Source organism: Monodon monoceros, unplaced genomic scaffold, assembly GCF_005190385.1.
Source record: "Monodon monoceros isolate NGI ecotype Baffin Bay Population unplaced genomic scaffold, NGI_Narwhal_1 Super_Scaffold_13, whole genome shotgun sequence".
Taxonomy (NCBI): Eukaryota; Metazoa; Chordata; class Mammalia; order Artiodactyla; family Monodontidae; genus Monodon; species Monodon monoceros.
Genome location: NW_021703769.1, coordinates 82610216 through 82622360, shown reverse-complemented (window position 1 = coordinate 82622360; position 12145 = coordinate 82610216). Strand labels below are relative to the sequence as shown.

At 59.5% G+C, this 12145-nt stretch overlaps 1 protein-coding gene across 4 annotated transcripts in view; it reads right to left on the bottom strand.

Moving 5' to 3' along the window:
- FBXL18 (F-box and leucine rich repeat protein 18) overlaps positions 1 to 12145 on the bottom strand; it is a 39235-nt gene that overhangs the window by 20359 nt on the left and 6731 nt on the right. For 3 of the 4 annotated variants that reach the window (XR_003793258.1, XM_029221407.1, XM_029221406.1), the window contains one exon: positions 8309 to 9852. Coding sequence is in view for 3 of the 4 variants with exons in the window: in XM_029221407.1 (XP_029077240.1) it covers positions 8309 to 9852 (1544 nt within the window). In the remaining variant the exon portion in view is untranslated. Of the gene's footprint in view, positions 1 to 7578; positions 8002 to 8308; positions 9853 to 12145 lie in introns of those variants that run through there. The other variant, XM_029221408.1, reaches the window with a different exon arrangement.

The window sequence follows — 12145 nt, the reverse complement described above, 5'->3', positions numbered from 1 at the left end:
GAGCGCATGGCAATTGAATCGTGTCCCCCAAAAGATCTGTTGCATTCCTAATCCTTGGTACCTGCACACGTGGCCTTATTTGGAAGCAGCGTCTTTGCAGACTAAGATGAAATCACGTGGGACTGGGGTGGGTCCAGTGACCGGTTCCTTAGACGCATTGTGACGGCACAGCAACACAGGAACACGAAGGGAGCTCGGGGCTGGAGTGACACGTCCACAAGCCAAGGAACCCCTCGCGCTGCCAGCAGCCGCCGGAAGCTAGGGGACAGGCCTGGAACAGGCCCCCACCCAGAGCTTCCAGAAGGAACCATCCTGCCGACACCTTGACCGGGGACTTCTGACCTCTTAACTATGAGAGGGTGACTGTCTGTTGTTTTAAGCCACCTGGTTGGTGGTCATTTGTCAGGGCAGCCCCAGGACACTAGCACAGAAGCCAGGGAGAGGAAGCTGGAGCATGAACAGAGCACAGAGATCGTTTCGCAATAAATCACACAGAAAGACCAAGACGGCCCCATGGACAGAGGTCAAAGTGGATCTTGTTTACCCAAAATCTTCCCACAAGAAAACCTATTAACAAGGGTTATCCCTGGAGATCAGCACCAGACTCGGGAACCGTCCTTATTTTATAGCGCTCAGCAGTACCTCGGTCCTTCTCAGACAGGTACGTGCCTCACTTGACGCTTTTAAAACCATTCTGACTGCTGCGCAGAGTCCCGGTTACCCGGCCAGCGCCGCTTCAAGGCTGGCGGCACGAGCGGGAGAGGCCAGGCAGAGATTTCCACCCAAAGCAGGCAGAAGGCACACAGGCACCGCAGCGGGCGGGAGAAGGGCTTCACGGATGATGGAGATCTGGGCACATGTGCAGCAAACTGCAGTTCAGGGGCTACGTCTGAACCCGATGGCTGAAAAGGAGGACACTTCAAAGGGTGGCCACTGGGCACCCAGCAAGGCTCTCTCTCAACGAGCCACGAAGGCCTCTGATGGACATCGTGCCAGCCACGTGGGGCCTCAGCCCTCCGAGCAAGCCGGCCAGCCCGGGAGGACAGTGCTCTGCCAGGCTGTGCCCGAGCTGTGGAAACAGTGCCTCAGGTCGGGGTGACGCTGTCCCCTGAGGCTGGCCACCCCCAAGGCCCAGGCACTGCACAAATCACTCCCTGCACAAACACGGCGTCTTGCCCGGGGCTGTGGGTCTCTCTGAGCCTCAGCTCTGCCCACGGGACAGCCACTGACCCTCCAGGTGGGCCGGGGCAGCTGGCAAGACCCCCATCTCCGTGCGAGACCCACAGGGAACCCCGAGAGGCCTGTCTCTCCCCGTAAACTGACGAGGCCGAGTGGGTGACTTCCTGGGACGCCCCTGAGAGGCTCGTCTGCAGCTGTAGAATCTCATCATCAAAGGAGAGAAGCTTCTGGGGTGAGTGGAAAGGCCCTCCCCCATCCCCGAGAGGCGGTGGGCCTGCAGTGGGGACAGAGTCACCACCACCACCGCCCCCCGCCAGGCGGAAGAAGAGCCCAAGCGCTCTGGACGCAGCGACGCCCCAGGTGAGGCTGACCTGGACGAGGGTGAGGGGCCGTCCACAGGCCCAAACGAGAGCCACGTGAGCCTCGGACACGGCCTCCACAGCCCTGACACCTGGGGACACTGACAAGTCACAGGACGGGTGAGGGGTTTTAAAATCAAGTCTGCGGGGCTTCCCTGGTGGCACAGTGGTTGAGAATCTGCCTGCTAACGCAGGGGACACAGGTTCGAGCCCTGGTCTGGGAGGATCCCACATGCCGCGGGGCAACTAGGCCCGTGAGCCACAACTACTGAGCCTGCGCGTCTGGAGCCTGTGCGCCGCAACAAGAGAGGCCGCGATAGTGAAGAGGCCTGCGCACCGCGATGAAGAGTGGCCCCCACTTGCCACAACTAGAGAAAGCCCTCGCACAGAAATGAAGACCCAACACAGCCAAAAATAAATATAAAAATAAATAAAAGATTACTATTAATTAAAAAAAAAAAATCAAGTCTGCGGTGACGGCACGTCTGTTCGGAGCCATCCTGTACAGGAGCCACCAGTCACTGAAATGCAGCAGTGAGACTGCGTTTTTAATTACACGTAAGCAGAAGTTCTAGCAAGCTCCTAAAACTGTGGGGGGAACGCAGGTCTCTCTGGGGTATGATTCTGAAAAGCCTCACCCCGTCGAGGGTTCCGGGCGCAGCAGGAAGGAAGCCCCAGGCAGGGCTGCTCAGGCACAAACACCAGGGAAAGGGCTCCCCAAGGGCTGCAGTGCTCAGCGATGCCTCACCCGCCTGACGCCACTGAATGAATTTCATCCCTAAAGAAACCGGGAAGAAGTGAGGGAGCCGCGAGCCGGGCCTCTCAGAGCTGTGGGCCACGGACCCGGACCCGAGCCCCCGAACCCCCGGGCCCAGAGAGTAAGCAAGTGCATCTCGCCCACGGGTGTGAATGTTCCGAGAAGCTTATGTCTCTTAAGAAAATGTCTGAACATATTATTTGGTTCTATCTTTTTAAAAGATCCTAAGGTAAGCATACTGTGCAGACCTGAAAGTGCGAAAACTGGAGGGGGGCGAAAAGCCCTGACCCGCGAGTCGTCCCTGCAGCAGTGAGGAAGCTGGACCGCGGGCGGCGGGAAGGACAGGCCTGCGGCACCTCGGTCACTAGGTGGCGATGCGGGTCTGCGCTACCTGCTGGGGATCTCAAGCAGACAGAGGGGAGAGACAGAGGGAGCTGCGTACTACACGCTTTTGAACCTTTTTTTTCGGCCTGCCAGCCACTCCAGATTCCTCCCCCTGAAGGAAGCCCCCGTCACGGGTGCTCAGGGCGGGCAGGCCTGGTGGGGCGGGCGAGGCTGGCACATCCACACCGTGCCCCACTCCTCCGGGCGGTGGGCTGGCAGAGCTAACCTGACTCGAGTGACGGGCAGTGTCTTTGCTCAGGGCAGAGGAAGAGGGCCGCCTCTGTGACTGGCTTCGCCCTGGGGGGTGGGCCTCAGCCTTCCGACCTCGAAGGGTCTGGCCTCCGACGCTTGCTCTCCGAGGGGCTCTGTGGGCACAGACCGGCGCTCGGGCCGCCCCTCATCTGCCTGCCCACCTCTCAGGCGCCCCTCCGAGCAGCGCCCAGGCCTGGAGGGTGGCCCTGGCATAGCCTCCAGGGCCTGGCTCCAAGAAGCCCTCTCACTTACGCCCAGACGCTGCCCCAGTTCCAAGGTCAGGGGCAGCCCAGGGTGACTCAGGGTGATGTTCTCCCTTCCCCTCTCCACCAGGCAGGGCTTCATCAGGTGCCCTGCTCTGCCCAGCTTGGCACCCTCCCACTGGCAAAGTACGCCACAAATCCAGAGCCTGCGAGGCCCCAGCGGGACGACGTGTTCCGGCAGGAGCGGCCCTGGCCCCAGCTGGCAAAGAGCTGCAGCTCACGGACCTCGCTGGTGGGGACGGCGGAGGCCAACCAGGGAAGTGCGGGAGCTGTCCGGGAGGCCGCCCTGGGAGCGGTGTGACAGGCAGGCACCATCTGCTCCTCTCCCTCCATCCCCCTGGGCTCCGCTTGCCACAGAAGGCAGGAATCCAGAGGAACGGGGCCATTTGGCCAAGTTCTAGAAACTGGTGTTTGTTCCGAACAGGCAGTACCCAGCTCCGATGAGGTGTGGGCGCAGCAGCCGCGTGCACAGAAAGCCCGTCGTGAGAGGCGGTCAGGTCCTCAGGTCGGCCCACAAAACCCACACTGCTCGCACGGCCCTGCCCCGGGGCGAGGTCTGGGCCACAGGGGTCACGTCCGAGGCCCCGGAAGTCACTTGGTGACCACTAAACGCCGGGTTACCCCCATTTGACATCCAGCGACCCCACGAGACAGGACCCGCTCCCAGCTGCCCACAGACCAGCCGTGTCTCCTGAGCCAGTTCATTAGCCTTCTGGGCCCCACTTTCCTCATCTGTACAATGGGGCGATAGTATCGACACGCCCGAGGTTGTTAAAACGTCAAAGACCTGCAAGCACGGGGAGAGCACGTGGCAGACGTGCAAATACAAGCCAATGGGGCAGCCACGGTCTGCAGCAGCCTAAAGGGCAGTCTCTCCCTTCAGCTTCCAGAACATCCCCACCCCCACCTCCTCTCCCGGACAGCTCCTACCAAGTCCTCATCCTCCTGACCAGATCCTGTTGGGCGGTCTCTCCAGTGCAAGCGCAAGCTGGCGGACCTGGGAGATGGTCCCCCTCCCTGGGGGTTGGGGGGGAGGGCCGGGGGGGGGTCCAGGCTTCTCCAACCCACACGCGTGCAGCCGCACCCCTGCCTTCCTCTCTCAGCCACGTGGCAGCCACGTCAGCTCAACGGCTCAGGCCAGAAGCCCTGGCGCCGCCTGGACCCCCCAGCCTCAGCGCCCATCCCATGCACCCAGTCAATCAGCAGCTTCCCCGTGAAGTCAGAAGCTGGCTATTCCTGGCCATGCCCCAACCCCCGCTCTCGCCTGGCTGCTCCCTGCATGTCTGACGTGCCCCTGACGGTGGCCCTGCCGCTGCCCCCAGGCCACTTGCGGCACAGCAGCGAGACCTGCCCTGCTTCCATTCTGGCTCCTGAGACCCTGGCACACCCATCTCGGGCCCTGCGCTCTCAGCTCTGTCCAACAGAAACTTCTGGGCAGAGGGGAGTGTCTGTATGTGCTCTGTCCAGCACAGTGGCCACCAGCACACGTGGTTACTAAGCACCTGAGACGTGGCTGATGCCACCAAGGAACTCGATGCTTGGTTTTATCTCATTTTAGTTCATGTAAACGTAAGTCACCCTGTGGGTCGTGGATACCGTACCAGCTGATGTGACTCTACCTGCCTGGCCCGGAGCACTCTTCCCCCAGGTTCTGCTTTCTAACTCACCTCCCTGGGTTCTCTGCTCAAAGCTCACCTCCTTCATGAAATGTACCCCAAATGCCACCCCCGCACCCAGGCATCCGTCGCCCTGCTCTGCTTCTCCTCCCCGGCGTTTGTTACCGTCTAACATACAGTACGCTTCCTTTACCTTGACTGTTGGTCTGTTTTCCCCACTAGAACGTAAGCTCCCCGAGGACAAGGATCTTTGTTTTGTTCAGTGTCCTGGGTGCCTGGAACAGTGCCTGGCATAAGAGGTGCTCATGTATTTGCTGAATGGATGAAGAACCATAACGTGTATTATAAGTGCCAAGTCCTGTTCTAAGTGTCTTATAAGGATGAATCCCTTTGGTCTGGACAGCCCCACTTTACTGAACAAGGACCTGGGCACAGACAGCCCAAGGTCCACCCAGGCCTTCTGACTCTGAGGCCCCTGCCGTGGGTCCTGCCTGCCTCCACCCAAGGCTAGGGTCTATCTCCTGGACGAGGAGATGCAGGGACATGGAACCAGCTTGGACGCCACGCCCACTCCTCACTCCTCCAGGCAGAGCAGCCCTGAAGGGGCCAAGCACAGGCCTCGTGCAGGGAATCCAGCAGCCCGGGTGAGCTGGGAGCACCTGCCATCTCCAGGTGGCCATGCAGGCAGCAGACATCTGATATGACACTGTGGGACTTCCCTGGTGGCGCAGTGGTTAAGAATCCGTCTGCCAATGCAGGGGACACGGGCTTGAGCCCTGGTCCGGGAAGATCTCACATGCCGTGGAGCAACTAAGCCCATGTGTCACAACTACTGAGCTTGCGCTCTAGAGCCCGCGAGCCACAACTACTGAGCCCGCGCGCCACAACTACTGAAGCCTGCACGCTTAGAGCCCGTACTCCGCAACAAGAGAAGCCACCGCAATGAGAAGCCCGCACACCGCGACGAAGAGTAGCCCCCGCTTGCTGCAACTAGAAAGAAAGCCTGTGCACAGCAATGAAGACCCAACGCAGCCAAAATTAATTAGTTAATTAATTTTAAAATATGACACTGTGGACATGAGGCAGAAAGGACGTTGGAGAGAGAAGGCCAGTTTTCATTACCTGCCTTGAAGCACTGTGACTTTTTATTTTATCTTATTTTTATTTTTTTGGCCGCATCACGCAGGCACATGGGATCTTAGTTCCTCAACCAGGGATTGAACCCGCACCCCCTGCAGTGGAAGCGTAGAGTCTTAACCACTGGACCACCAGGGAAGTCCCGTGACTTTTTAAACTACGTGAATGTATGAGTTTATTTTACTTTCACTGATTTCTCTATTGATCAAACACTCCTCAATAACGAGCACGTGGTTTGACCACAGCGTGGTTAGAAAAGGCGCCAAGTTTAAGAGGGTAGCAAGAAAGCCAAAACACTGAGGACAAAAATGACAGATCCAGAAATACTCTGGCTCTGAGTTTAGTTAAATTAGAACTCAAATGCTCCCTCAGGCTCCCCGAACTAAGGGACATTCAATTCCTGATCACGAGAATCCAACAGGGTAACAGGACAGCAGACCTGGTGGTTTCTCGTCTGTTGGATGTATTTTGTGGTCCACCTGCAGCTTCAATTTACGCATGGCCCACTGACCACTCACTTCACAACTGTCCTTCTGGAAAGGCCACTGATGTGACAGTGAAGGCACGGGAGGGGACAAGGTGGGAGGAGGCACTGGATGGAGATGAACCAGTGAAAAGGGAGGGAGCTGAGAGCGATCTGGGCAAGAGGGGCAGCATCGTCTGAGATGGCAGCCAGGCTCACCCTGTGAAGGGCGAGGGGTTAGGGGCTGCGGCCAGGGCCCCTCCCCACTCACTCACAGGTGGCGCCCCGCCCCACAGGGCAGGAGGGGGCCAAGCCACGTGGGAGGCCAGGCTTGGACCCCGGACCGCAGCCCTCACGCTGGCAGGGACTGGGCAGGGGGCCCGCAGCGTGTGTTGCCCTGGGGGCGGCAGGCAGCCTGGCAGAGAAGCTCTGGGAGGCTCCAGGGCCGGGGCAGCAAAGCTCCACCTCAAATCCGGTTCATTTCCTGCCTTCTACGGGGAGAGTGGAGGTCCGAAAAGGACACGCTTGTCTCCATTTTGTGTGGCTCGGGGGCCCAGGTCGAGCACTGGACTTCGATGACCCGGGCGGACCTCAGCTCCTCCCTCAGGCGTCCGCTGCCTCTCCATGAAGCAGGAACGACGAAGGGCCTAGTGAGGAGATCAAGCCAGACAGCGCCACAGAGCCCCCAGCCTGGTGCCCGGCCCGTAGCGAAGACACACAGTGAGTGCTCACTGGTGCGGCGATGACGACACGCGTGCATCCCCGTGCCCCGATGCCGCCCTCACCCGGCTGCCCCACCAGCTCCAGCCTCATGGAGACCAAGCCCAGCGGCCACTCCCTCCCCCACCCGAAGCCCTCGCAGAGCTGAGGCCTGAGGCCACCACGACGTTTAGGAAACTGCAGTTTTTCAAGATCAGATCTGTAGACATTTTCAAATCCGGCTCAGGTTAACAAAGGCTGGCCCTCTAAATGCTGGGCCCTCACGAGAACAGCCTTCACTCTACAGCATGAGTCGCCGGGGATCATTCCACGTCGGGGCCCAGGAAATCGCCAGTGGCCCTCCAACAACTGCCTGGGTGGGGGAAGCCCTGCCGAGGTCCGTGGGTCCCACCACCCCGCACTCTCCAGGGGCGGCCCCTCAGGTCAGCCCGGCCGTCCTGCTCCGGGCACCGCCTCCTGAGCCCGCCTCTCCGTCTCCCCTCCCCCGGCCTGGCCCCTCCAGTCCAGGTGGGAGGCCAGAGGGACATCTCCAAACTGGAACCCAGACCCCTCCCTCTGCGGGCTGAAGTCCTTCAGCACCTTCACCTCACCTGATGCCCCCGTGCCCCCGATCAGAATCATCTGGCTTCAGAGCACGCTGCTTGTTTGTAAGCCTCTGGGGCTTCTACACACGCTGCCTTCTTTCCCGGAAAGCCTTGCGCCTGCATCTCCTGGCTAACCCCGACTCATCCTTCAAGAGTCGCAAAGCTAGGCTCCACTCCCGGCCCCCCACTTACCAGCTCCGTCATCTGGCAAGAACAGCGTCCACCTCGTGGGACGGGCACGGGGCTTAATAAGATCACGTACGCAGCAGCGTCCCAGAGCCCAGGCACTGAAACAGCCACAGGCAACGAGGACGATGTGCCAGGCTCGGGCGGCACTGCCTCCTGCACACCCTCCCTGGGCGCCGCCAACTGCCACTTCCCGAGCCTCCGCGCCCCCTGAGCCCCACCACTGCGCACAGTCCCTTGTCAGCACCCCCCCAAGACTCTCAGCCCCTGGAGGACAGGCCTGCACCCCGCTCGCCTCAGCAGGTGCGCAGCGGGTACGCCAACATCTGCCGAGCAGAAGGCCGTGCGCCCCTAAGGCCTCCCCACAGGGCCGGCAGAGGCCACGGCGGGGCGGCCGGGTGCCCTCACCTGAGGTCCTTCAGCCGCTTGCAGTGCTTCAGCATGTCCGCGAGGGCGGAAGTGTAGGCCACCTTGCCCATCGTGCCCAGGTGGGCCAGGGACAGGGACTGGAGCTGCTGGCACTGGACGCCGATGCTGACCAGCCCGGAGCCTGTCAGGATGCTGGGCAGCTGGGCCAGCGTCAGGTGCCTCAGGAAGGCCAGCTGGCCGATGGCGGCCACCTCTGAGTCCCCCACGCTCTGTGCCCGGCCGCAGGGGGGGAGCGAGTTGCGGATAGCGGGCTCGTTGCGCGGCATGGCAGACGAGAAGTTGGACCCAATCAGCTCGAGGCGGTCCAGGAAGGGCATGCTCTTCAGCAGCGACCAGAACACAGAGGACGGCAGGGGGCCCGCCTGCCCGGAGAAAGGGTCGGGGCCGGACGGCACGCCGATGCGGACCTTCTTGCCGAAGCCGCGGGGCACAGCGTGCGTGGCAGGCTGGACGGGCGCGCGGTCGGCCCGTGGCGCCGAGTCAGCGACGGCGCAGACGGGCAGCGACAGGGAGCGCAGGTGGCAGAGCCGTGCCAGCAGCTGGCACAGGTGCCGGCCGGGGCCCTCGGGGCTGTGGTGGTGGGCAGCCGAGAGGTTGAGGTGTCGCAGGTTGCCGCAGGCTGCCACCAGCGTCTCCAGGATGCCACTATCGATGTCGTCCTCTGCCTTGCGCAGCAGGGAGTCGGGCGCCAGGCAGTGCGCACAGCCGCTGAGGTTCAGGCCAGCCAGGCTCCGGAGGTCCCTGCCGCCATCGATGACGCGCCGGATCAGGTGGCCGCCGGACAGGGCACAGCGGCTGAAGCTGAAGTAGAAGGGGCTGCTGAACTTCATGTGCTGGAGGAGGGCCGAGCCGTTGAGCCAGGACTTGGGCAGCTGCAGCGCGTCCAGCGCCACGTTGCGGGCCATGGACTCCAGGAGGTTCTTGGTGGCCCCGCTCTCAGCAAAGCTGCCGGGCACGGAGATGAGGAAGGCGTGCAGGTTCTCGGGCGTGCGGTCGCTGAGCACAGCCAGGTAAAGGCGCACCACCTCCTGGTTGATGTAGCCGGGGGCCAGGCGGGCGTAGAAGACGCGCAGGTGCTGATAGCGTGGCACGTTGCTCTGGCCCACCATGAGCTGGCCCGAGAGCACGGCGCCCTCGCGCGTGCGGTCCAGGATCTCGAAGTACAGCAGCAGCTTCTCGAGGCTGGTGCAGCAGGGCACCACGCCGTACGAGGGCGTGTACAGCGTCTGCTTGAGCTCCTGCACACGGCTCAGCGTGGCCTTGCACTCACCGCTCAGCTGGCTGGCGTCGAAGCCGGGGCTCACGTCAATGGCCAGGGAGCGCAGGCACTGCAGGGCCGACAGAACCTTGGAGAGGCGCAGGGAGGTCAGGTGGCAGCCCGAGAGGTTCACCTTCACCAGGCCGCGGCAGCGGGCCACGTGCTCCACCGTGCTGCCCGACAGCCAGTAGCAGCCGGCCATGCTGAGCTGCTGGATCTCCCAGCCGATCTCCGTCACCAGCTGCTTCACCTTGTCCTCGCTGGCCTGTGGGTGGGCAGAGGGGGGGAGAGAGGGGCTGCAGGCACCGGCGTCTCCTCCACCCTCGCCCCCCAGACCGCGCTCTCCACCGTGACAGTCAGGGAGCCGCGGGGGACACGGCAGAGGCCCCACTCCAGCTGAGGAGGGGCAATGAGGGCAGGGCTGGCGCCTCGCCCCCCCCCCCGCCCCTGCATGCTTACCTTCCACCGACAGTCAGGAGCCTCAGCCAGGCGGGAATGGAAAATGGGGCAGCCCCTGTGGAAAAGTCTGGTGGCTCCTCCAAAAGCTAAACAGAGTTACCACGTGACCCACAATTCCACAGCCAGGTGTACACCCAAGGGGACTGAAAGCGGGGACTCAGACTCCTGCACACCCATGTCCACGGAGAACCGTTCACAACAACCGGAAGGTGGCAACAACCCAGCCGTCCATCAACGGATGAACAGGTAAAGGCAATGGGGTCCATCCATGCAGTGGAATTCTACTCGGCATGGAGAGGAATGAGATCCTGACGCTGCTACAGCATGAGTGAACCTTGAGGACATGATGCCCAAAGAAGCCAGTCATAAAGATCACATGTTGTATGATCCACTTATATGAAAGATCCAGAACAGGCAAAACCAGAAAGAGAAAGTAGAATAGAGGTCACCAGAGGCCTGGGCAAAGGGGACATGGGAGTTATTGCTTAATAGCTCCAGAGTTTCTGTTTAAGGCGATGAGAAAGTTTTGGAAAGAGTGATGATGGTTGCGTAACACTGTGAATGTACTTAGGGCTAACGAAACGGTACACTTAAAAGTGGTTAGGGGGGCTTCCCTGGTGGCGCAGTGGTTGAGAGTCCACCTGCCGATGCAAGGGACACGGGTTCGTGCCCCGGTCCGGGAAGATCCCACATGCCGCGGAGCGGCTGGGCCCGTGCGCCACAACTACTGAGCCCACGTGCCACAACTACTGAAGCCTGCGCACCTAAAGCCTGTGCTCCGCAACAAAAGAAGCCACTGCAATGAGAAGCCTGCGCACAGCAACGAAGACCTAACATATCCAAAAAAAAAAAAAGTGGTTAGGGTGGGAAGTTTCATGTTAGGTGGGGTTTTTTGAAATCACATAGTGGAATCACACCCTGGAAGCGTTCTTTCGCTGTCACTTTCCTTTACGTCACATGCACTTTCATATCATTAAATGTTCCTCAAAAGCCTGGCCTGGACGGCCTAGGGAGCCACAGTATGTCCAGGAGGGGGCCCAGTGGCCACCAAGGGCTTCGGACAACACAGCATCCATGTACATAAGGCTTGTGCACATGATCACTTCTCTACAGCAAATGTACACACACAGAACTGTGCACACGAAGGACACACATTCTAAACGCTCCAGACAGACTGTGCACCTGCCCTTCCTCTACAGTAAAGAACCCTCGTGGGCAGGAAGCCTGACCTCAGTGCTTTGGGGAGTAAGTTCAGCTCTCCATCAGGGAGGAGCACAGTGCTCTCACAGAAAGAGACTGAGCTCTGGGTTTCAAAGGCATCACTGCCCAGCCAGCAACAGCAGTAGGAGCCCCTCCAAGTCCCCTAAAATTTGAGTTAAGGGCAAGGCCTCTGTTTAACTTTAAAATAGGTCATCAACTGATTTTCCAGGTTGCAGGCAATTCGGCGAGGACAGGATAATCTTCTCAGTAAGTAGTGGTGGAAGGCGTGAATAGCTGTGTGCAGAACAGTGAGCCTCACCCTGACTTCACGGCATATGTGGAGATGAACACAAAAGGATCACAGACCTGCCATAAGAGCTAAACCTATAAACTTCTATAAGACAACATAGAAGGGTGCTGGGAATACTGGACAGCCACAGGCAAAAGAATGAAACTGGACCACTATCTACACCATACACCAAAATTAACCCAAAATGGATTAAACACTTGAATGTAAGACCAGGAACCATAAAGCTCCTAGAAGAAAATATAAGTAGTAATAAGCTCCCTGACATCAGTCTTAGTGATGATTTTTTGAAATCTGACACCAAAAACAATAGAAGCAAAAAGAAACAAGAGGAACTACATCACCTGAGCAGTTTTTGCACAGCAGAGGGAACCAGCAACAAAATGAAAGGCAGCCTATTAAATGGGAAAAGATATTGCAAATCATATATCTGATAAGGGGTTAATATCCGAAATATACAGAGAACTCATACAACTCAATAGCAAAGAAACACCCCTATTAAAAAAATAGATAGAGGGGCTTCCCTGGTGGCGCAGTGGTTAGGAGACTTCCCTGGTGGCGCAGTGGTTAGAGGACTTCCCTGGTGGCGCAG